This window comes from Sinocyclocheilus rhinocerous, unplaced genomic scaffold (assembly GCF_001515625.1).
Source record: "Sinocyclocheilus rhinocerous isolate Xijiao unplaced genomic scaffold, SAMN03320098_v1.1 scaffold1111, whole genome shotgun sequence".
NCBI lineage: Eukaryota > Metazoa > Chordata > Actinopteri > Cypriniformes > Cyprinidae > Sinocyclocheilus > Sinocyclocheilus rhinocerous.
In genome coordinates, this window is record NW_015655406.1 from 655,637 (window position 1) to 682,251 (window position 26,615).

The following is a 26,615-nucleotide window of genomic DNA, read 5'->3' on the forward strand; positions in this document are numbered from 1 at the left end:
AGAAACGAAAATAAACTCTTATCTTTAAATAATCGAATTCAATGTCTTCATCACACAGATACACAACGTTTTCATTACAAACAGTGATTTATTAAAAAACAAAATGAGATTTGTTTCTTGTTGAGTGAGGTTTTTCAGAGCAACCTCTAATTTTGAACTTTACTAACACTATTGTAATCTACACAAGATTGTGGTTACTTGACAATACCAAACTTGGTCTTAAATTCTAAATCCACAGTTAAATGTAAATTGAAGTTGTTGGTGTGAACAATATGCCACATTGTTAATAAGTTTCTAGAGAATAAAAAGCAGTTTGACAAGGATTAGACACAGGAAAGTGTTTGACTACACTGGTATGACAGAGTAACTGTTCACCCAGCAATTCTAATTCTGTGGAAGCGTATCTGCAGAGTTACAGAACAGCTTGAGAAAACATATGGTATAATGTAGATGAATGTTTGTGGTGGTATATTTAAATGCATTTACATTTGTATTCAATAGGCTATGTACAGTACTTTAGACAAATATGCAGAGGTTCTGTGCTTGATTATAAAATGTTCAAATATTGTTTGTCAGTGTAGTCTTAATCATAAAAAAATATCCCAACTCTCTTTTCAAAATGTAGTCTGTATCACATATAACATTATATAACTATAAATGGAAAGGGTCAACATCAACATTTTCTTGTGTTTGGGCTAGTTTTAATTTAGCTTTCTGATTCAATGAAAACATTTACACATATTCATACCAAACCTTTTGTTACAAAAAAATAAAATAAATAAAAAATGTTGTGCTATCAGTGGTATATCCAATTACTACTCAATAGTTTATTATATTATATTAATATATTATTATATATTATGAAGAGGCTTCAACACTTAACTTTCTTACGATATCAACACTGTATTACCGCTTGAAAAGTTATGTTTATCATTTCACAATCTCATTAAATCACAAAACTAATTTCATATAATCTCTTGCTGTCCACAAAATGCAATCCATTTGTAGAAAATATATAACTACTACTACTATCCACAATCCCGACTCTACATAGAAATATCAGCAACTCACTGTCAGTAAACTTTAATGTGCAAAAAGATTCACAAACAGAAGCATTTCTGAGTTACTAGTATTTATACAGTCCATTACCTAAAATACAGTCCATTTCCTGCTAGTGTTTATCGTTTGGAATCATGAATTACAGTACACTACTGTACAAAAATTGTGGTAAGTATTTTTTTACTTTTATTCAGCAAGGATGCATTAAATTGATCAAAAATGACATTAAAGACATTTATATTGTTACAAACCATTTCAAATAAATGTTGTTCTTTTGAACTTTCCTGACCCAAAACTTTTGTTCAATGGTAGGGCAAGACTATATAACACAAAACTGTAAACTAAGACTGCTTATACAACACAGAAATCATAACTAACATATACAAATGTGATATTAGCTCCTCGAGCATGCATACACATAACAAAATCTCTGAATGGTATCTAATAATGCCAGTGTATTGCACTTTATGGCAGACTCACCAAGGCATAAAGGTTCTCAGTCTCTGTGCAGCGGTAGATGTAGCGCAGGGGGCGTGTGGGCTGATGCAGGCAGCTATGCAGGTACTGGTACAATCCCATCAGCCTCTCGTGCTCCTCTTCTCCCTGGTACGGAGTTGGAAGGTCAGGGCTGATAGGAAAAAACAGGAAGGTACATAAAAAGCAATAAACATGAAGCTTCAATGCGTGTCTATCTCTCTACAGTCATTCTTTTCTTTTCATGATCATCACTAAACTGTCTTACCTTGTATAGAGCCCAGAGCTTTTAGACTTGTACACAAAGTGTCGCAGCTCAGGTATGCCCACCTGTGAAACAGGATAACTTGGGGTGTTCAGTGCTTCTTGCAGGGATTGATATGCACTGCGTCTGCGCAAGCGCTCTAGGAACCGCTTCTTACAGTCGGAGAGGTTAAAGAAATCCTCACGATCTGTGGACACCAGGATGAGACACAGATCCGAGGCTGGTTTCAGGTAAGAAATATGTGCATGGAAAAATCCAGCTGGGTTAAACTTGGGCAGACATATGGGCGTCCACCCTTCACCTTCTCGGAATGAGGACGAAGAGCCGACCAAGTTGAAGAGCAAGTGCAGGTCCATGTGGTGCAGAAACTGGTCCTTTTTGCGCACCAGCGTCACCAGCCTGTTTCCTGCTAACAGGATGGAGAATACCAGGTTCTTGGCTCTAGCAGCCTGCAAGCTGGAGGAGACCACGTTGCGGGCCGAACTGGCCAGAGGCAGGCACATCACGGCGCTCAGCAGCAGGCCTGGATCTTGATCGAGGAGCCGCAGAAGGTTGTCGGTGAGATGTTCTGATCCGGCCAGTAGGCGGCGCAGATCGTAGCTCTGCCGATGCTGGAAGACGTGGTTCAGCTGTGTGAGGGTGAGCAGGCTAACGATCTGGTAGTAGACGTACTGAAGCTCTCGTGTCAATTCCCGGTCGGAGCAGTTAGTGCGAGAGACTCCCACCAGGATAATAGGGCTTTTCCGCAGGAATACCACACTGTAGCCATCTGAAAGATATGTTTACACACAAAAATGTATATGAATATATATATGAAAATAAATTTGGTATATAAAAAAAGGTATAAGCTATTGTTCAAAAGTTTGGGGCTGGTTTGAAATGTTTCTAAAAGAAGTCTTATGCTTACCAATCCTGCATTTATTTGATAAACTATATAGCAAAAATAGTAATATTGTGAATTATTACAAATATAATATTCTTGCAAATGATTACATAAAAAAATAGGTATTTTCTATTTTATTATATTTTAATTTAAATGAAGTTCAAGAAAACATTTCTCATTATTATCAACGTTTAGTTGTGTCACTCAATATTTTTGTGGAAACCATGACAGATTTTATTTTTCAGGATTCTTTGATGAATAGAAATTTCAAATGAACAGCATTTATTTGAAACAGAAATATTTTATAACATTATAAATTTCTTTACTGCAACTTTTGATCAATTTAATGCATCCTTGCGGAATAAAAGTATTAATTTTTTTTTAAATCATACTGACCCCAAACTTTTGAACAGTAGTGTGCAATGTGCATACATCCATATATTAACACCAGCTATTTTCCATTTGCTTTCTTTCTAAATATCTCTTACCTGCATGGATGGAGCGTATGATGTTCTTCTTATCCTCTACAAATGACATGAGTAACATCATGACTCCCATGATGCTGGAGAGCGCTTCCTCTGTTCCGTAGCGTGTATAGATGGGTTTCCCCGCCTCACTCAAGACAAACATATGCTTCCTGTGACTCCGCCACGTTTCACTTGTCACATCCTCCTCTTTTGCCTTGTTGCTGTTCCGAACCTCCTCTTTCCCTCCTTCCTCCTGTTCAATCATTAAACCTCGCTCCTGCAACTCCTCCTCATCTCTTTATAACATTATAAATTTCTTTACTGCAACTTTTGATCAATTTAATGCATCCTTGCGGAATAAAAGTATTAATTTTTTTTTAAATCATACTGACCCCAAACTTTTGAACAGTAGTGTGCAATGTGCATACATCCATATATTAACACCAGCTATTTTCCATTTGCTTTCTTTCTAAATATCTCTTACCTGCATGGATGGAGCGTATGATGTTCTTCTTATCCTCTACAAATGACATGAGTAACATCATGACTCCCATGATGCTGGAGAGCGCTTCCTCTGTTCCGTAGCGTGTATAGATGGGTTTCCCCGCCTCACTCAAGACAAACATATGCTTCCTGTGACTCCGCCACGTTTCACTTGTCACATCCTCCTCTTTTGCCTTGTTGCTGTTCCGAACCTCCTCTTTCCCTCCTTCCTCCTGTTCAATCATTAAACCTCGCTCCTGCACCTCCTCCTCATCTCCTTCCAGAGCCTCTACTTGAGCATTTCCTAGATTTGAGCCGCCAACCTCTGCAGATTTGTCATCAGTGTTGGGCTCGCTGTCAGCACTCAAGTCCTCAAAAGACTGGGCATGAACGAACATGGCGCCCTCCTGTCCAGCACCTGTCAGGGAGTGACACATTGCTTAGAGAAGTAATAGCACACCTCTGCTAAACAAGCTACTTGACTTGAGGTATCATTCATGTAATCATCAATTATATGAGTGTTACAACACCTTCTGTTAATAAAAAAAAATTAACAACAGCCTTGTAAATGGATAATAAATAAGAAAAAATATGTTTATTAAAGTATTTTTCTGTGCATTTGAGTGAACTGTTTAAATAAAGAGTTAAATTTAACAATTTTATGTGCATCTCTTTTTGCTGTCATAAAATTGTTGTCTATATATACACTAGCGTTCAAAAGTAAGATTCTTTTTTTATTAGTTCTTTTATTTATTAAGAACGCATAAAATTGATCCCAAAGAGACAGTGTAGACATTTACAATATTACAAAAGATTTCCATTTCAAATAAATAGTTCATTTGAATCTTGAAAAAATGTTACAACACCTTCTGTAAATAAAAAAAAATTAACAACAGCCTTGTAAATGGATAATAAATAAGAAAAAATGTTTATTAAAGTATTTTTCTGTGCATTTGAGTGAACTGTTTAAATAAAGAGTTAAATTTAACAATTTTATGTGCATCTCTTTTTGCTGTCATAAAATTGTTGTCTATATATACACTAGCGTTCAAAAGTAAGATTCTTTTTTTATTAGTTCTTTTATTTATTAAGAACGCATAAAATTGATCCCAAAGAGACAGTGTAGACATTTACAATATTACAAAAGATTTCCATTTCAAATAAATAGTTCATTTGAATCTTGAAAAAAAACATGTAATATAGTTTTCACCAAAAAATTAAGCAGCACAACTGTTTTCAACATAATTATATGTTAATTATAAGAAATGTCTCTTGAGCACCAAATCAGCATATCAGAATGATTTATGATCATGTGACATGGAAAACTGGAGTAAATGCTGCTGATAATTCAGCTTTACTATCATAGAAATAAAATAGATTTTTAAATATATTCAAATAAAATAAAACAGTTATTTTACATAGCAATAATATTTCACAATACTGTTTCACTGTATTTTTGATCAAATACAGTCTCTATACTTAGTGAGCATTACAGACTTCTTTCAAAAACAATAAAAAAAATCTTACTAAACTAAACTTTTAAATTATAGTCTATATTCTGTATTACATTAGCCATGGGTCACCCTGCTCTCTTAATGTTGTTAAAAACTCAATCAATATAATCAGAAAATCTGAAAAACTTGCAGGTTGAGACTGAACAGTAAATGAGACTGAAGAGCTTCTGTAAATGCTTTAACTACATGTGTCAAAAATCACTTATAACTCATTTAAGGTTCAAAAATTCCCACAAAGCCAAGTATCCACCGAAATACAATATAGGCACACTTCTTAACTTTCCAGTTTCAGGAATCAGCCCTCACATACTCCCGGGGCTTCTGGGAAATCCTCCAGGAGATTTAGTTGAAACTTTCATATCATTATGAAACTGCCTGTGTTGTGACAAACTTCAACTTCTCTAAAGAATCATTTACACAGCTAAACTAATTCTGAGATGCTAGTCATCTATCACATACAAACATACAAGTGATTTGATCACTCACAACGGGAAATACAATGGGATATTACAAGGATATGCATGACTAAGCAATAAGGTGTGGTTTGTTTATAGAGACCCACCCTATAGGCTTAAGAAGCATATAGGTCACTTTAACGACTTTGTCAAAGCATCATAAAAACTTTGGCAACAAAAAAATGTTTCTAAGTAAAAATAAAGATTACAATCCATGTCAAAAGCAGAATATATTTGCATCTAATCATTACACAGCGTTATAACTGAGAGTATAAACTGTTAAACTAACCTGGCTCTGTCCCCTCCACCAGCCCTGGGGTCGGACTATACGATCTGTCCTGCCCGAGTCGATCTGATGGCACCAAGTTGCCATTTTTAACCTCCCAGAGTGCACCCTTATTGTGGACATCTGCCGCCATCCTGGCATCAGGCACAAGAGAAACCCAGCAGAAGAGAGGACACAGTGTCCTGAACCGCCATTCACTGCATGATCCCAACCGCTTGGAAGGTGTTACAGTACAATTTATAGGGTTTCCATCAGTGTCTGGAAGTTAAATTACAGAAACACACATTAAAAGAGGAACAAGAAATTAGTTAATTCCTCAGTTTTTAAAACTTCATTCTTCTTTTGATGCATTTCATAATATTCTGTTCTAATGGAAACAATTTTTTTACATTTGTTCATAGTGATCAACAACAGTGAATTAGGCTACATAATTTCAATTTTGTTTGAAAGTTATATTTGTTTGAAAACTTCATACAAGTATAAAACGCTCTGAACCACTTTTATTAAATATGCTAACATTTCCCAGCAATAATAACATTAACACACAAACATCACAAGTATTTCAACTATTTAAACTTATGACAATAATGATGATGCTGATGCAAGCGAATTTTAAATTAAATCTCAATGCAACTTCTCTGTTTAAAACTGTCAAACACGGTGTATGTTAATGCCAATCTTGAGATATTCTTGCAACTGAACGCATATGGAAGATTCGTTGATTTTCTCATGTCTATAAATCCATTCCGGCTAACGCACTAGCCACGGAGCTAAACCTTTAAAAACTGTTCAATATCACTAAAAGACAACGTATTCTGCGCCAGCTTGAACTTAATCAAGTCTAACATATGTTGTTCGTATAGTTTAGACTCATAATAATACAAATTATCGTTACTGTACCTTAAATAGTGTTTATCCAAATCACTGTATGTTGACTTGACTTGGATCAAAAGTCAACTCGGACCGTCACAGACGTCATCACGCACGAGATGTACTATGGGAAATGTAGTTTTTAATTAGAGAACATATAGTTTTTAAATTATTGCTACTGGACTAAAAAAAACAATGTCCGCGTTTTTATGTCAAATTAAATTAAACACTTAAATCTTATAAACCTAGCTTAACCTTAACCAATAGGTTTTCCGTATATTTCCAGGCAGCACGGAGTCGTATGTTGATGACGCAATCAAAAAGGAGAGTCATTACGTTTGAACTAAGTGCGCCGCTTCACTGTTTTTAGGAGCTCAACACTAAAGCAAAAACAAGCCATATAAACACAATTATGGAGTTTAATTAAACAAATTCATGTGAATAAGAGCTCTCGGTCGTCTCAGCGTTATTTGGGTGAGTAAACGCAGCACATTAAGTAATTAACCGGTAGTACAGGGTACCACAACACATCAGTAATGAACAAAACACAAACCGTGCCATCAACATAAAGATTTTGACCATGTTGTGTCTAATATTTTAGATAAACAATGCCTATTCGAGCATACTGCACCATCTGCTCAGATTTCTTTGATAATTCCAAAGATGTGGCTGCAATTCACTGTGGCCACACTTTTCATTATGTCTGGTAAGTCTGTCTCCTTTTTACTCTACTGCATGTTTGTTTTTGTTGATATTATAATATTATATGCATTATTATAATATTACACAATTATTATACCATTACATGTTAATTAACACAGGATCCTCATTGCTAAAAATTTCTATAAAAAGTGTCTTTAAAATAATAATTTTTATTTAAACCCTTAATAAAATACCTGATAAAGTTATGAAAATTCAATGGTCGAAAGGTGTGGGAACCTGACCAATTATTAATGTATGTACATTCAAATATTTAGAAATGTCAATGTTTGAATGTTAAACAATAATTAATGTTTCTCAATGACTTTTAAAGACTTTCTGTTTCTTTTCTTTTCAACAAAGTCTTCTCCAGTGGTTTCAGTCGGCCCCAAACAAAACCTGTCCACAATGCAGGAAACAGGTAAACCATTGACTTAACCTGTGAACTGACTTATTCTTCTGATTAATTCAATTAAACTAATTCGAGGTCTGGACTGCAATGAAACCCTCACTCTTTGTGTTTCAGGTCAGTACACGGCACATTATCAACAAGCTGTTCTTTGACATAGCACCAGAGGATGATGGGACGCCAGTGGATCCTGAAAGTTTACAGGTGATAAAGCATGCTGTTGAATTTATTCAATGCTCAGAGTTTGTTTACGCAGTTAACAATTATTGACAGATGTGCTTGTTTTATTGTTCCAATTTCAGAATGAGCTTGATCGCATGAAAGCAGTGTTGTCTGAAAAAGGTAAGACTGAAATAATCAACTCAAGTTTGATTGATCCTTAAAATGTCCATCCATTTATATTATGTGTTTGCATGTGTTGTGCATTCCAGAGAAAGAATGGAGGGACAAGCAGAAGTCAGTGGACACTCTAAAAGACACAATTGAGAGGCAGAAGAGGGACCTGGATAGACTCCGGAAGGAAATCGGAGACAAAGAGATGCTGTGTGCTGTCCTCCGGGTACATTTATTTTAGTAAACTGTTGTGTCTGTTAGTCCAGCATGCTTTCTGCATTTTATTTTAATGCTGGTATTGACTTTGTTGTACATGAAATTCTCAGAAACAGATGAATTTCTTGGAGAGTCAGAAAAATGAAGGGCAGGCAGCCAAAGAGGAAGCCAAGCGACTCAGAGTCAAAATGAAAACCTATGAAAGGTACTAATTCATTTGTCTAAGACAGGTTTTTGTTGTTAAATGTATGTGTGAGAGATAGACATTTATTGAGTGGCAAATTTGTAAAAAGTGATGTTTCTGATAACTTATGTAGCGTTATGTAGATATATATATATATATATATATATATAGTTGGCTGTGATGAAACACATTTGTAAAAAAAATTCAGTGTTGTTTTTATGAAAACTATTTTTATCAATAGTGATTCACACTCAAAAACCAATAAGTTTTTTTTGTTATTATTATTTATTGATCACATTAGGAGATTGACACACTGAAGAAGGCCTGAGAGCCGAAAAGTTTGTGTCCATCTCCTCATGTGAACAATAAAAATAATAAATTAACTGTCTGATTAGTTGTAAGGTTAAAAAATACTTAGTAGACTTTATTGTTTGTTCATATGTTCTCTTGTGCATGTTTCTGTCCTTTAGTTTAGATGTGGTCCTACAGGGTCAAAGGTCAGAGGTGGAGGCCATGATCACTGATATGGGTGTTGGTCAGTCTGCTGTTGAACAGCTGTCCATATACTGCATCTCACTTAAAAAGTAAGCTTTACTTTCCTGCAAATACACACTCTCACCGCTGCATATGTAGTGTAATTGTATAGTTTAAAACTTAAAACCTCAGTAGTTTTACTTCCCCAAACCTTTTAGAATGTCGGTACACCAGTTGTGCTTCCTCATATGCTGTGTGTGAGTGTTATATTTTATTTATCCTCAGGGAGTACGACAATCTGAAAGGAAGCCTCAAGTCATCAAATGAGATGTGTGAGAAACTAAAAAGGGAACTCATCTCTTCTAACAGCAAGGTTCATTTCTTGTCTCTGAGACTGTCTATCAAAAATATCATTATTTAGAAATGTATAATTGCTTATTGATCTTTTTATAGATTTTTTTCAGCATCTGTTTATTTATTTGTAATGTATGTTAATTTTTTTTTACTGCAGTTGCAAAAAGCCACTGCAGAGACAAACGGAACAAAGGAGGACATGAAGGCACTTCAGAACGACCTGTCCAACGCAGACAAAGAGATCACTGTTAGAAATTCTACTTTATTACACTTTATCTATTTGCATTTGTTGATCTTTAAAGGCCATTAATCCTATCTAAATTCTTATGGTTTTTACAGAGGGGTTTGTTCATAAAACATTCGTCTGGATTATATAATAATTTTATATATAATTTTATTCCTAAAAACATGTAGAATTTTTTTCTGACTGTTGACAGTATTTTCTGAATTATGGAGAGATTTAAAAAAAGGTTTTTTTTTTGTGGAAGGGAATTTGGATCTTTAACTCTAGTACGTTAACAAAATGAAACAAAAATTTTGAACCTGGCTTTCCAGTGTTCAGATTTCTGCTCCGGAAATGTATGCAAATTAGTGTGTTTTTAATTAGTTAATGCCTAATTTGCATATTTAAACATACAATTTTAGAACTTGTAATGCAAAATATTATGTCTTTAATGTACTGTGAGTAATTAACGGGGGACGTGTGATGATCTTTAATTAAAATTTACCCTATTCACCTGTAGTGTCTTGCCTTAAGGTTAAAATTTGCATAATTTGAACACAAATAGAATGGAAGGGAAAGATGAACTGAGAACATACATAAAAATCTTATTATTCTGTAAAAATGCATTTAATATAAGCATCAAAATACTTTTACAAGATGCCCTTCAAATCAGCCACAAGGGGGTGCAATTTTTTTTCAAACTGACTGTGTTTCTAAACTCTTGATCTGACATCTCATGTTTCACAGAGCTTGAAGAAGAAGGTGGAAATTCTGCAGCGGACATTAAGCACTCCGACCCGCACCAATGAGGCCATCAGCAGACTGGTCTTCGAAAGGTCAGAATTTCAGTTTGTATTTTGAGCAAAACTATTTGGTAGATCTGCTGAAAGAGACATTGTTGATTTTTGTATTTCCAGCCCTGCTCCTCTGGAGCTGAAGCCTCCTGGTCATGGTCTGATGACAGACTCTCAGGAAATTGACCTCAACCTGACCTTTGACATTAACACACCCGAACAGGTGGAGAAGAAACCCGTTCAAGTGCCATCTAAGAAGATGCGTCTGGACCCTTCGGTGTGAGTTTTTACTCTGCACAGTACGGTTTTATCCAACTCTTCATATGATTTCTACTGATGTCCATTTGTTTTCATTTTTCCACAGATCGTCATCCAAAAACATGGAAAATGCACTTGGACGTAGTGTATGTGTACAAGCAGGATGTCTTGGTGTTGAAGAATATGAGACTGGATTAGATGGAGGGTGTAATGTTTGTGTGTGTGTGTGTGTTTTTGCTCTCAGAATGCTCGTGTTAAAGAAGATGATGTCATGATGGGGCCCATGTTAAGGAACTCGCTGCTCTTCAGAAAGAACGCGTTAGGGAGCATGCTGGACCCATGCAAATTTGGCACTGTGAGAGACTTCTAAATGTTTTTGTAACTTATCCACCTTATTCTTCAACGTGGTAGTAAGCCGTTTTCTGTGAATGTGTGAGACTTCCGGTTCATTAGCCGCCATAGAGAAATAACGAGAAGAATAACAAAGTGCAGTAAGCGGTAAAACTGTTTGCACTACAAACCAGTGTGTTCATAATTATGTTATTACATTAAAAATAATATGGTAAGACACATTTATAATACCAAGCAGCAAAACGAGCTGGCAGCAGATAACACCAGAAGCCAGACCCATACAATTTTCAAATGGCCATTCTCAAAACTCTTCTTGGTTTTCATGCACACATATACTACCATTCAAAAGTTTGTGGGTGGTAAGATTTTCTTTTATGTCTCTGTCTCTTATGCTCACAAAGGCTGCTATATAATTGTAATTATAAATAATAAATGTCTTTACTGTCACTTTTGATCAATTTAATGCATCCTTGCTGAATAGAAGTATTGATTTCTTTCAAAAACAACAAAAAATCTTATAGACCTCAAACCTTTGAACATTTTGTGCAGTTTGCCTTAATGCATCGTTTTTATTCCAGGTAAGATCTGGCTATGATGGACTTGGGGGAAGAGCCAAATTTATCCAACCTGTATCCTTATCCAATGAAAATACTTATATTGCTACCATTACGTATGTAAATAATTATTTGAAGTTGTTGTTTTGTTTAGTTTTTTCATAATGTTTCCTTAACTTTAGTACGTGCACCAGTCTCCTTTATCTGAGATTAGACCCCTCGCCATGAAGTCCAAGAGGAAGAAGGTGTCCAGGCCCGTTACAAGCAAGCCCACCTCCAGCCTGACCACTCTGGATGGTTTCTTGGAATAAAACATCTCCCTTTTCAGGCCTGCAAGAGACATTTTTCCCATGATGCCAGCCAAAAATGCAATAAGGGAAGGCACTATTTACAGCGATGTTAATAAGGAAAGTGGTCCTAGTGGTCTATTGCTAAGAACAGTTTCTTGTGTGAGTATGACCAGTTTCAGGGGTATTTGCATCCACAGGGAGCTGGTGATCAACAGATAACACTTCATGCCACATGCTTTTGGAAATTTTCAGTAGAGACTGAAAATGAATTTTAGTGCTAGACTGTGTTTGTGGAAATATTAATGGCCACTCTAAGCTGATCTAAATGTTTATCTATGTGTGTTTTTAGACTCTTTCTTGTACAGACTAAATCGTGCCACTGGGTAGTGGGTGCCTCATATTACGCTGAAATGAACTTGTGTCTCATGAGATAGAAAATACTTTTATTTATTTGACTTTTCAACAGGGCTGCATTTCTGGCATTTTAAGTGTTTTAGGTCAGAATTTATATCCAGTTTCTGTATTTACATTTGTCTGTTTTGTCTTTTCCTTTCTGAATATTTTGATTGAAGTCTTTGTCTTTTTTTTTTCAGATTTCATTCATTTTTTTCTTGTCTCTGTACAGAGTATAATTTGAAACAATAAACTATAGCTTTTTTTCTATTTACATCTCTGTTCGTAATCCTTGTCAGGATTCTTGGAATTCATAAAAGGTGCCTTGTAATATATCAAACTCCAAAATATTGTGTATAAGCCAGACAAAAACGTCACTTGATTTTCAGCTTTCTGATAACTTATGTAGCGTTATGTAGATAAATATATAGTGTCAGAATATATTATAGTATATATAGTTGGCTGTGATGAAACACATTTGTAAATCTTACACAAAATATAATGCTATAAGTAGAGTGTTAAAGTTAGTCTGTACAGGCAGCAGGGGGTGCTAAAGGTTTGTGTATGTCAGGGCATTCAATAAATTTCTGCCATTCAATAATCATCAAAAGAAATCCTCGAAAAATGCATCAATATTTTCACAAAATACTAAGCAGCACAGCAATATGAAATGTTTATTGAGCAGCAAATTAGAATGATTTCTGAAGGATCATGTGACTAAAAACTGAAGCAATAGTTGCTGAAAATTCAGCTTTGACATATAGGAATAAATAGCATTTTAAAATATATTAAAATAGAAAACACTTATTTAAATTGTAATGATAATTAACAGTTTTACTGAATTTTTGATCAAATAAATGCAGCCTTGGGAAGCATACGAGACTTCTTTCTGCTATTGAGAAAACAATTGCATTACTGCATTTTTACAATTATTTTTTATATATATTTATTTCTAAGAAATGCCACCCAAGCTGCTGTCAATCCAAAACCACAAACAACCTTATCCAATGTGTCCAGTTCCAGTTGGCACATCTTTCCATGCAAAAACTCAGTGAATTATTTAAATCCTGATCATAACATTCACAAAAAACTATTAGAACTCCTTAAGCAGCATAACACTGAAGTGCAGACAACCACAAAACCCATCTCAGACAGCTTCTATAAAGCCAGAGCTTACAGATCACAGTAAAGATCTCGTGATGTCCTGTGGAGAACAATTTTGATCTTATCATCATTTCTGGCACTTCAACTGCATCACACGCCTGTAAGCCTCTTGTGCATCCGGCTCTCTCAATTCCAATTTTGTCCCATATTTTTTCTGTATAAGGTGTGGACTACCTGCTGAATGCTGTTCATACTCTGGAAGGCTTCCATCAGGCCGAAGAGCATGGGATTTATTCAGCGAGCACAAAGGGAATCTGTTTTTGATGGGATGATTACTGATCTTGAAAGCCATAGCCTCCCGGTGCTTCCCGAGTACCCATAATTCTCTTTGAGGTACACGAATGGAGCGCTGAGTGATGCAATTTTCACCTATGTCTTAGTGTCTACATATATCAGTGCAAAGTAAACATGTTTCTGTTGGGAAGATTTCCTTTGGGAACATTGTTTTCCTACACTCTTAAAAATAAAGGTTCTTTAATAGCATCCACGATAACTTTTAACATCCATGAAACATTCATATTGCACAAAATGTTCTTTATATAAGAAAAAGTTTCTTTTGACTATTATCACACTGGTTCTTTTGAAGGAATAATTAATCCAAAATTGAAAATTTGAGAAAATGTACTCACCTTTAGGCCATCCAAAATGTAGATGAGTTTGTTTCTTCATCAGAACAGATTTGGATAAATTTAGCATTACATCACTTTCTCACCAATGGATCCTCTGCAGTGAATGGGTGCCGTCAGAATTAGAGTCCAAACAGCTGATTAAGACATTCAATTATCCACAAGTAATCCACATGACTCTAGTCCAGTGAAAAGTCATATTGTAATAATCATATCCATCATTAAAGCGCTAACTTTAAACTGTCGCCTCTGGTCAAAATACATGACCACAATCCATAATAACGCTTCCTCCAATGAAAAAGTCCAACCCCTGTTGTCCTGTCGCTTAAAAATCCACCCAAATATATAATAATATTGATCTGTGCATATCTCTCTCCTGATTCAGATGAGATGACTTTTTCCCTGGCTTTTATTTTGACGGCACCCATTCACTGCAGAGGATCCATTGGTGAGAAAGTGATGTAATGCTAAATTTCTCCAAATCTGTTTTGATGAAGAAACAAACTCTTCTACATCTTGGATGGCCTGAGATGATTACATTTTCATTTTTGGGTGAACCATTCCTTTTAAACCTGTTCACTGAATGGTTCTTTGGGGAACAAAAATGATTCTTATATATGGCATCGAAACCCCCCTATAGGAACCTTCATTTTTAAGAGTGACATATCTCGCTTAAATAGACATACCGTCTACTGGGAATCTGGAATGACTTGGTTTTGGACTTTTTTTTTGTCTAACGCACATGAAAAACTCATATATTTGTAGATGTGAATGTCTTTGTCTGCCTGTATCCCCACAAAACTTCCCTTCTCGGATTTCTCTAAATGTTTCTCAGAGTGTGTTCTTGTCAGATCAGTGCACTAGCTTTATAAGAACCATCTGGGCCGACTCGTGATCCGTAATTGTTTTCATTAGGTTAATGAAGCTATGGAAGATAAGATACAAGGTCTTTTATGGACCATGGGGCTCATGGGAAAGCAGGAACTGACAGGAAGTCCAGCTGACCTCTCACTCTCTTCCTAGTGTCTTGAACTTCCTACAAGACTTGGAACAAGGTTTCAGAAGAAATTAGTGTGGCTTTTCTCATGTTCCCTAAACAGAAAATATTTACTGCCACATTTAGCTTTGAGTTAAGTTGCTCTGGCCATGGCCACTTCCTGTTCAAGGCAGCAGCTGGGGCGGCAGTATAAACATCTGCAGCTGATTTGGTCGTTCTGCTCCTCTGGGCTGTTTTAAAGCAGATCCTGGAGTGTTTACATAGAGCCTGTGGGGGAACGGGCAGCCAGACAAGCATGTGAACCAAAGCGAGTGGGCAGAGCTAAAGCCTGCTAAAGAGGGTCTCTGCTGGGTCTCCATTTCCTCTATTTTATGTCTATACAGATCTGGAAACGAATCATAGATCACATAGATTTGTGTTGAGATCTTCATACAAATGCTTTATCACCCCTAAACTCCCAACGGAGATACTTGACAAGTGCTATAAGCAAGTGAGAAGTGCTCATACAGAATTTCCCATCTTAAATAACAGGGTTTCCTTCCCCCAGCTAAAACTGCATCATTTTCAACTATGCGACACCAAAAATATGTGTGGGTAGGCATGTGCACATTTACATTCCTCTGTCCTGGGGACAGATTCACGAAAATCTTAAGAAAGAAGTAAAGAAATTTCATAAGAATGTTCATAAATGCAATTCTTGAAAAGTTCTTAAGAAGTTCTCAACTATTGTCTTGCACACTATTTACTATTTTCACACATGATATATATATATATACATATATGTATATATATACATACGTATGTATGTATTTTCGTTGCTACAGACTTAACAGGAGTTCAGAATTCATGTTTAATCCTCTGTGTATTTTAAATATTTATTTTGTGCTTAATGCTGCTTATAATTATAAAAAACAAGGACCCTATTTGAGTCTTTGTGGAGTTCTTACTGAATTTCCAATTTAGCAAAAAGTCTGATCACTGGTGTCACATCAGTACTCATGCACATCACTTGTAATAGTATATGTTGGCAGTATTATCTTGTAATGCCTAATAACTTGGCAACCCAATAAATTCATTAAACATCTTATTTCTCTCCTGATTCAGATGAGATTACTTTTCTCCTGGCTTTTCATTCTGACGAAAAGTGGCGTAATGATAAATTTCTCCAAATCTGTTCTGATGAAGAAATAGACTCATCTACAGCTTGAATGGCCTGAGGGTAAGTACATTTTTAGCACATTTTCATTTTGGGTGAACTTTTCCTTTTAAAACTGTTCACTGAAAGGTCCTTTGGGGAACAAAAAATGGTTCTTCAAAGGCATCGCTGTGAAAACCCCCTATTGGAACCTTTATTTTTGAGTGATATATCGCACTTAAAAAGGCATACTGTCAACCACTGGCCTTCTGGAATGACATGGTTTTGGATTTTCCTTGTCTAAAGCACGACAAACTCATATATGTGTAGATGTGAATGTCTTTGTCTCCATGTATCCCTACAAAAGTTCCCTTCTCGGATTTCTCTGAATGTTTCTCAGAGCGTGTTCTTGTCAGATCAGTGCACTGGCTTTATAAGAACCATCTGGGCCGACTCGTGATCCGTAATTGTTTTCATTAAGTTAATGAAGCTATGGAAGATAAGATACGAGGTCTTTTATGGACCATGAGGCTCATGGGAAAGCAGAACTGACAGGAAGCTGTGCACGCAACACAGTCCAACTGACCTCTCACTCTCTCTTCCCAGTGCCTTGAACTTCCTTCAAGACTTGGAACAAGGTTTCAGAAGAAATTAGTGTGGCTTTTCTCATGTTCCCTAAACAGAAAATATTTACTGCCACATTTAGCTTTGAGTTAAGTTGCTCTGGCCATGGCCACTTCCTGTTCAGGGCAGCAGCTGGGGCGGCAGTATAAACATCTGCAGCTGATTTGGTCGTTCTGCTCCTCTGGGCTGTTTTAAAGCAGATCCTGGAGTGTTTACATAGAGCCTGTGGGGGAACGGGCAGCCAGACAAGCATGTGAACCAAAGCGAGTGGGCAGAGCTAAAGCCTGCTAAAGAGGGTCTCTGCTGGGTCTCCATTTCCTCTATTTTATGTCTATACAGATCTGGAAACGAATCATAGATCACATAGATTTGTGTTGAGATCTTCATACAAATGCTTTATCACCCCTAAACTCCCAACGGAGATACTTGACAAATGCTATAAGCAAGTGAAAAGTGCTCATACAGAATTTCCCATCTTAAATAACAGGGTTTCCTGCCCCCAGCTAAAACTGCATCATTTTCAACTATGCAACACCAAAAATATGTGTGGGTAGGCATGTGCACATTTACATTCCTCTGTCCTGGGGCCAGATTCACGAAAATCTTAAGAAAGAAGTAAAGAAATTTCATAAGAATGTTCATAAATGCAATTCTTGAAAAGTTCTTAAGAAGTTCTCAACTATTGTCTTGCACACTATTTACTATTTTCACACATGATATATATATATATACATATATGTATATATATACATACGTATGTATGTATTTTCGTTGCTACAGACTTAACAGGAGTTCAGAATTCATGTTTAATCCTGTGAAATCGGCTCCTGGAGTGAATGATTATGGAATTATAGATGGGAAAAGACTGTGGCTTAATCAGAATAGCATAATATTCTTACTATAGAGATTCCTATAACCTGGAAATGTGGCATTGTTGCACTTCCGGTTCCATTGTCCCAAAGTCAGTGTTTCTTTGTTTGTTTTTTCGTGTTTTTGGTTAAATGGCTGAAATAAGGTCTGGCATTTTATTCTACGCCATAAAATGCATCAGTAATGTCCCTCTCATGATTTTTTCAAGTTCAAGTTTTCATTTTTTTCTTACTGAATTTCCAATTTAGCAAAAAGTCTGATCACTGGTGTCACATCAGTACTCATGCACATCACTTGTAATAGTATATGTTGGCAGTATTATCTTGTAATGCCTAATAACTTGGCAACCCAATAAATTCATTAAACATCTTATATATAGGGATTTAACTCAAGTTGGAAGTAAATAACTTATTTTCAGGAATTCTTCTTAAGTTTTGTCTTTGGAACAATTTTAAGAACAAAGATAAGAACATTCCTAAATGTTTTTGGAAATACAAAATATTCTTAATTTTATTCTTAAAAGGGGGGTTCACTGGGTTTTTTCTAGGCTTGATTGTGTTTATGGGGTGCAGTCTAACATGTGTTAATGCTTAGTTTTTTAAAAAACACATTATTTTTCACATAATTTACCTTTATTCCACACCGCTCTGCTGCATCAGTAATGTCCCTCTCATGATTTTTTCAAGTTCAAGTTTTAATTTTTCTTGAATAAGCTAAGAATTGGCTACAGAAGTTGTTGGGGACCTAGCAGGTAAACTCATCTACTCACTAGTCTGCTTTTACAGCCTTATAGCACTTTTACAAACTACTCAAACCTGATGACATCGGTCATTAATTGAACAAACTGTGTGGTCTTTAGGGGGCAGTATGAGATTGATTGATTTTTATATAATAGTTTTACAATAATGAAAAGTAAAAACAGATAGCAAGATATAGATGACCTGCAGTCATATATGAAACACTAATACTATCCTCTGGGATTAATTATACATAAAATAATAAATAATATCAAGAGTGAATTTCTTTGTTCAGAACCCTTACGAAAAAGATGTTTATTCAAGTGTGCTATTAGTATACTTCTTTTAAACTAAAAATAGGAAAGTATACTTTTAGTCTACTTTTAATGTACTTCTCATATATGGGCGTTATGTACTTCTCAGAAATATACTTAAAACTGTGGCTTAATCAGAATAGCATAATATTCTTACTATAGAGATTCCTATAACCTGGAAATGTGGCATTTTTGCACTTCCGGTTCCATTGTCCCAAAGTCAGTGTTTTTTGTTTGTTTTTTCGTGTTTTTGGTTAAACGGCTGAAATAAGGTCTGGCATTTTATTCTACGCCATAAAATGCATCAGTAATGTCCCTCTCATGATTTTTTCAAGTTCAAGTTTTCATTTTTCTTGAACAAGCTAAGAATTGGCTACAGAAGTTGCTGGGGACCTAGCAGGTAAACTCATCTACTCACTAGTCTGCTTTTACAGCCTTATCGCACTTTTACAAACTACTCAAACCTGATGACATCGGTCATTAATTGAACAAACTGTGTGGTCTTTAGGGGGCAGTATGAGATTGATTGATTTTTATATAATAGTTTTACAATAATGAAAAGTAAAAACAGATAGCAAGATATAAATGACCTGCAGTCATATATGAAACACTAATACTATCCTCTGGGATTAATTATACATAAAATAATAAATAATATCAAGAGTGAATTTCTTTGTTCAGAACCCTTACGAAAAAGATGTTTATTCAAGTGTGCTATTAGTATACTTCTTTCTAAGGGAAAGTCCTACAAGAAACCATCTCCATTAATATTCCAGTGTGTCTGTATTAAAAATAAACTGGACTTTCTCATGAGATAAATCCTCTGTATGGGGGGTTACTGGAAGAAAAGAACAACACAGGAAAAAAAAGAAAGAAAAGGACAGTGTGAATATCTGACTTCTGCTTTTCATGGATGGTCAACACATCAGTCAGAAGCTCACATCCTGTGTCAGAGTTTATTTTTATCATGGGAAGAGAGAATAAACTCTATTAAGAACGACAAGCCATAAACAGGAAAGACTCCCATTGAGCCACTGTGTTTTCTCAAATGAAGTAACCCACAATGACATCAACTTCACATGGTGCATTTAGCTGTATTTTATTGTCGCATTAATTAACAGAGATGTGTCAGGTTTGGTGTCTCTCTTTTTTGTATTCTGTTTTTATATTTTATTTTCATTACTGATAAATAGGAGATATATAAAACAATTCAACTTCATCAATCGCAGATGTAAAATTTAGTTTTAAGGGTACACAATGAATCATAAAGACACTAAAATGGAGAGAAAAAGAAAATAGGAAACAACAAAGTGCAGAAATCAAATATCCTAAAAAATATGCCGTGTTATGTGAAATTAAATCTGTTATGTGACAATAAAGATATCAACCACAACCAGGATAAAATATCTTATGAAATATACAGTTTTATGTCAATTAAATACATTGTTAATATTAATATTCATATACAAAATATAATATTAAGATACAAAATAATTGAACAAAAAAGCTGAAATATTGCATCATGATTTAGATTGAGACAGCTCACAATAGTAATATATTCAAGTTATGAGATAATAAAGATTAGAAAGCAGAGAGCTTTCTAAGTATGTCTTTGTAACCGTTATATTCTTTTAGTTTCATTGTCATGGACTTTTAGTTTTTTTTTCTCATCATTTTCCTTTTTTCTTTGTTCTAGTTTTCCCGCCAGCCATCAGTTACCATGGACCATGGACCTTTGGGTTACAAGTCCGACTCTCTAACCATTAGGCCACGTCTGCCCCCCTTTAAGTTCCTCTTTGTTCACCTTTCATGGGTTCGGTATTGTTTGTGCATTGCACTCCGTTTTGTGCGTTTGGATTACCTATATCTTCTTTGCTGTTGAAACTTAATTAAATAAATAACCTATGTCAGTTTTTATATGAAGCTATGAGTACTTTCAAATGATCACATAAAGTACCATCTTTATTGTGTTGTTTTATTTGCTTTTTTCCTTAAGTCACAAGGCAGGATGACTACTGTAAATGTCACACTCAGGTCCAGGAACAGGAACAGCTTCTCCTGTGTGATTCCAAAGGATCAGCTATGCTGCTCTCAGATCAGTGTATTGACTATTAAATGTCAGAGGTCAGCTGGGCTGACTGTGACTCATCCGCTGCTGATGCCATGGTTTTGTCTAGAGGCCTGGTGACAGTTTCTTTAATTCTTTGACCTTTACCTGAGACAGTGCTGATGTTTATTTAACTCATCTCAGACTTTTTAAAAAGGTCATAACAAAGAATACAATAAAAAGACCATATGAGGTCAGACTGAACTAACAGAGTTCAAAAAGACGAAAGATAATGTGTATATTCCACCACAAAGACTGATCAATGATTAGATATTATCCTTATATTTTATTATACTTTATAAAGCATAATAAAGTGATCTGTTTTGATTATAATTGTATTTATTTGAATATTAATCATGCATTAGAATTCACTACATTTCTTTCCTGAAATTGCTAGTCATAAACGGAATGAAGGAAAATGAATCAAACAGGTTAGTCAATCAGTAAAGCAGTTTACAAGAAAACAAGTTGACCCTCCCTACCAACGCAACACAACGACGTTACTCCAGTCTCCGGCTGATCATACTGGCCTTTTGGGTTGTTGTGCCTCTCCACCGCTCACCTGACCAGATCCATGTCTGAGCCTGTCTGCTCAGTGACATAACAGCCCGTTTTGCAATTAGGTAAAACACGGTGACAAAGGTTTGCAGGAAATCATGTGACTCATACCTATACGCATACAAAATAGGATCAAACCCAGTCTGGCTCAAGTTTGTATCATTAGATAGAGTGTCATTCTTCAGACTGTGGCTACTTTGGAGGTGTTGGGCTATTAGAGAGGAAATGAGGTAAGAGCTGAGTAAGGATGCTCCTCTAGTTCCTCAGAGCTTGACAGTGTATGTTCAGAAGTGCACACTACTATGTTACTCATATTTCTTCAGTATATAGTATGTACACTACCATTCAAAAGTTTGGGGTTGGAATCTATTCTATGCTAAATATTATATTTTCATTAGTATTTTAGTTTATTACTATATTTACTTCAGTCTTCAGTGTCACATGATCCTTCAGAAATCATTCTAATATGCTGATTTGCTGCTCAAGAAAGATTTCTTATCATCTATGTTGAAAAACTTTATGCTGCGTAATATTTTTGTTCAGCATTTAATTGAAATAGAAATCTTTTCTCACATTATGCATGTCTTTACTGTCACTTCTGATCAATTTATTGCGTTCTTGCTGAATTAAAGTATTAATTTATTTTATAAGAAAATATGACTGTTATTATATGAAATAATATTAATATTATTAATTGTAAGTGTAAATCTTCAATTCATTCTTTAACTTTTAAAATACAATAATTCTAATTATCTGAATGAACCAAAACTACTGAAATGTGAACCAATATAAACTACTGAAATATGTACCACTGTGTCCTTGCACTCTCTATTCTATTTCTATTCTATTTACTTGTTTTCTTTTTAATTATTAAAAAACTTGACCCTCTAACACTAGCACTCTCTATTCTATTTCTATTCTATCTACTTGTTTTCTTTTTATTTATTTAAAAAAATAATAATAACAACTTGACCCTATAACAAATCTTTTTCTATTGTATTTACTTTTTATTCTTTTTATTTATTATTAAAAAAAAGAAGAAGAAGAAGAAAAAAAAACCTTGCTATGTGTACTGCGGAAGACTAACCGGGACTTGTCACAGCACTTTCTACATATTATTATTGCTCTTTTGTTTGTTTGATCGCTTCAATTGTCCTCATTTGTCATTTTGAATAAAAGCATCTGCTAAATGATTAAATGTAAACGCAATGTAAATGTATACTGTTTTACATACCAATTTAAAAAAAAACACATATTTAGAGTATTTTAGGCTAGTATTCCACACCAGACAGTCAAAGACTCTCCTGACATGTAACAAATAAATTGCTGATGAGCAGGACAAGGTTACTGACCCCCCATTTCTCTTTCATTTTCAATCACTCACATATTTTATCTTCTTCCTTAAAAAAAAAACACGCTTTTTTTGGCAAGGTTTCTTTCTCTTATTCTCTCATTTCCAGTCTATTCCAGTGCCCCAATGTAAAAGCTCTCAAATATGTTTTTTTTTCTCATTATGTAAGTGGAAAATGAATAGAATAACAGAATAAAGCATATGAGGTGAGAGGAGGGGGCGTCCAGTAAAATATCATGCACACATTTGTGAAGAACCCCTTGAAAACAGTCTTGGCCCTGCGGTTAGATGACACCACAGTCTTTCCATTCTTTCAAGCATCACACACACACACACACTCCCTCCAGCAGGAGTTTGGTTTGAGTGGCATTGCTATTGTTCCGAGCTCTGCTGTTTTTCCCCGCACTGAAGCTTAGACATGGATCTGGGGATGAGCAGACGGAGCGGGAGATGACGGAGTGCATAATGGACGCATGACTTCAGAGCGGAGGTGTTAGCTTGAAGCATGCATCACTGACCTCAGTACCTGTGCAGGTAGCCAACCATTGAACAGAATGGCCGCTTTGGGAATCCAGAGGTGTTGGATTTCCCAAAACAAATGACGAAAGCCCACAATTATCCCTCTGGCTCTAGTAGTCACTTCAACAAATCCTTTATACACACTCAAACGCACATGCAAGGAGAGTGACTTCATGTCGACAATATTTCAGTCACGATTAAATCAGTCTGTAGCTGCAATATGAAAATGATACTACTCTCGTTTGCTTACATGTTGGGTTAAGTTCACACAAAAAATGAAAAATATTTACTCATGTCCTTACGAACTAACATGACTTTTATTCGTTTAATTTTTCTGATTCTAGCTCATTTTAGGTATTTGAAAAAACGCAACTTAATGCGTGCTGTGAAAAGTCCAAAACAGTGTTTTTAGAATTTTAGTATTTCTTTTTAGTATTTTATATAATATTATAGCATTTATTAATAGTTTGAATTAGCTTTATGTTTGTATTTTTATTTTAAGTTTTAGTTAAGTTTTAAGTTTGTTATCTGCTTTTTTAACACTGGTCCAAAAATGATGACACACACACACACACACACACACACAAACACATATTAATTTACAAGGCACATTGAAATCAATGGTGTTTGTAAGTAAATGGCTTAAAATCAGAAAAACAGACCAAAACGTGAGTGAACAAGGACTTGAATTTCAGTTTGTACTTCGTATGGCTTCAGAATACTAAATACAGCACTTAATATAGTCATATGGACTACTTTTATGGTGGCTTTTTGGAGTTTAACGTGAACATTGTTTGAAATATCTCCTTTTGTGTAACACGGAGGAAAGAAAATCCTACAAGATATTTTTTATGCACTATTCCTTGAAATTACTGGTGAAATCTGTTTGTGTCGCAAACTTTATGTCTGCGTGTGCACCTGTAAGAGCAAAATTTGTATCCAAAGGCATTTCAACTAATAAAGGTAAAAACTTGTGTGAACCACACACACACACACACACACAGTCTGGTCAGCTATCCTTGTGGGGACTCTCCATAGGCGTAATGGTTTTTATACTGTACAGACCGTATATTCTATTGTCCTACACCAACCCTACCCCTAAACCTACCCCTCACAGGAAACTTTGTGCATTTTTAGATTTTCAAAAAACTTCATTCTGTGTGATTTATTAGCTTGTTTGCACCTTCTGCCCACTCAAGGCAGAAAAGACAGGTGAGGAAAGAAAACTCCCTCCCCCTACACTAAGTACACTTTAATGTGTGTGTGTGTGTGTGTGTGTGTGCGCGCGTTTTTGTGACACAAAAACAAACCTGTGTGTGTGTGTGTGTGTGTGTGTGTTTCTGTGTGTGTGGCTGTGCACACCTGCCCTGCAGCCATGAATTGTCTAGAATGAGGTTTGGCATTGGGCTCCTCAGATTTTCATGCAGCCTGAATCAGAATGTGTGTGTTCACGCAGGCTCGCGTGTTACAGGGAGCAGAAGTGCTGACTGAACTGCGTCAGTTTCAGTGGAACTGTCTGAACATGCTGAAAAGAAACCACCCACCCATGTCTTCCTCCTTTCTGTCTGCAGTACACAAGCCATATGCTTTTATTCTGTCACAGGATTCATCCTAAGTGGGGGCGACCTGTGAACTTGAGTTATTGAAAGAACCCTATCACCACTTTGCCCCTGTTAGCTGTGTATTTAACCTCAAATTGACCCAGGGATATCACCCATATAATAAGTCTATTTTTTGTCGTTTAAATAAATCATATCCATAATATTCATAAACTATTACATCTAAATTTTTGCATTTTCAGAAGAACATTAATAGTCCTTGCCTTTGCAACACTCCCAGCCACAAGGAAAGAAATTACATAAAGAACACAGAAGAAAGAAAAGAACACAAAAGACACAAAGAATTTAAGGGGGTCATATGATGCTTTTTTAAAGATCATTATTTTGTGTATTTGGTGTAACAGAATATGTTGACATGCTTTAATGTTCAAAAAACACATTATTTTTCAAATACTGTACATTATTGTAGGTCCTCTATGCCCCGCCTCTCTCAAACACGTCGTTTTCTACAAAGTCCCTCCTTCCGACAAGAGCAGTCTGCTCTGAAATCGCATCATATGACCCCTTTAATGATTCCGGTTCCAATTATGATTCCAGTTTCTTTAAAGGTTGCATTAATGATTATTTTAGTACTTTTAAGGAATAAATATTTGGGGGGAAAGATATGCAAGATGCATAACTGCAGACCAATAATTGGCCTTAACCATATATTAAACAACAATACTAAACAAACAAAAAAGTGATAACACATTTCATACATTAATATTTATAAAACACTACTGACAAAATGCATGTCATGTCTTACATGAGTCATACAATGTTTCTTTGATTCCCTAAAAAAAAAACGACTCAAGAATAATTCATTCAAGAATTAGATATACTTGGGTGCAATGTATGATGAACAAGCTCATAGGAACCAGACAACACTGGTTGCATTGTTTCACTTAAAAGAACCGGTTCATACGAGTCATTAGTTCATGAATCAGAGTACACTGGGCACAATGTATGATTCTGATTCACTAAAACAACCTGGCTCATAAGAGTCATTCATTCAGTAATTGGACAACAGTGGGTGCAATGTATGATTGGTTGTGATGTATGATTGGTTGTGATGTATGATTGGTTGTGAAGGAAAGGAAAAGCAGGCCTAGATTGATTGGCCAATGGGACCACCCGAACTTTCCCGGTGGGCCGATCGCCAAAACCTCACCAGCCCCCACATATCATTCATCCATGTCCAGTATCTGCGCTATTTCTCTCAAAAAGTTATGAGCGATAAAATGTCTGTGTACTCTTTTAAACTAGAGGTGCAGGTATCTTTTAATCGCCTAAGCTTTGGAGTGCATGGGAAACAAACACCAATAGCCATGTGATGAAACAGTTCTACCTGATTATTATTAATGTCACAATTATTATAAGCTACTAATATTAAATACTGGGTAATATGAGGGCAAAACATCACTTTTATAGAGATTGTTTTAGTTTTGTGTAATTAAGATGTTTTTCATTACAAACACCAGTTAATTTTTCAGTTTTATTATAAATGTATTATTATTATGAATAATAATAATAATTATTATTATTATTATTATTGTTTCGTTGTTGTTATAGAAACCAGAAAATCGTGGTAATGAGGATTATGGTTTTTGCCTGATTTGTGATCTTACTAAAACTACAGTAAACTCTGGATTCAAGAATTACACTATAGCTTTTCAGTAGGACAAGTACATATAAACTGTAATTAAAGCAAAATATGATTTCAATTA

The 26,615-nt window shown here is 35.5% G+C and overlaps 2 protein-coding genes across 2 annotated transcripts; one reads left to right on the forward strand and one right to left on the reverse strand.

The window, feature by feature from the left end:
- Positions 1 to 1,028: 1,028 nt before the first annotated feature.
- LOC107718229 (protein SAND-like) lies at positions 1,029 to 6,865 on the reverse strand. The gene is made up of 6 exons (XM_016525224.1): positions 6,787 to 6,865; positions 5,890 to 6,144; positions 3,633 to 4,049; positions 1,802 to 2,567; positions 1,540 to 1,687; positions 1,029 to 1,046 (listed from the first exon to the last, which is right to left on the reverse strand). The coding sequence occupies exons 2-6, from the start codon at positions 6,017 to 6,019 to the stop codon at positions 1,029 to 1,031; spliced, it is 1,479 nt and encodes a 492-aa protein (XP_016380710.1). The 5' UTR covers positions 6,020 to 6,144; positions 6,787 to 6,865.
- A 208-nt stretch (positions 6,866 to 7,073) lies between these two features.
- Positions 7,074 to 12,471, forward strand: LOC107718244 (E3 ubiquitin-protein ligase TRAIP-like). The gene is made up of 16 exons (XM_016525236.1): positions 7,074 to 7,230; positions 7,358 to 7,462; positions 7,819 to 7,876; positions 7,982 to 8,068; positions 8,167 to 8,206; positions 8,296 to 8,423; positions 8,524 to 8,618; positions 9,068 to 9,181; positions 9,357 to 9,444; positions 9,583 to 9,672; positions 10,396 to 10,484; positions 10,566 to 10,721; positions 10,807 to 10,846; positions 10,945 to 11,055; positions 11,630 to 11,680; positions 11,800 to 12,471. The coding sequence occupies exons 2-16, from the start codon at positions 7,365 to 7,367 to the stop codon at positions 11,914 to 11,916; spliced, it is 1,362 nt and encodes a 453-aa protein (XP_016380722.1). The 5' UTR covers positions 7,074 to 7,230; positions 7,358 to 7,364; the 3' UTR covers positions 11,917 to 12,471.
- Positions 12,472 to 26,615: the final 14,144 nt, after the last annotated feature.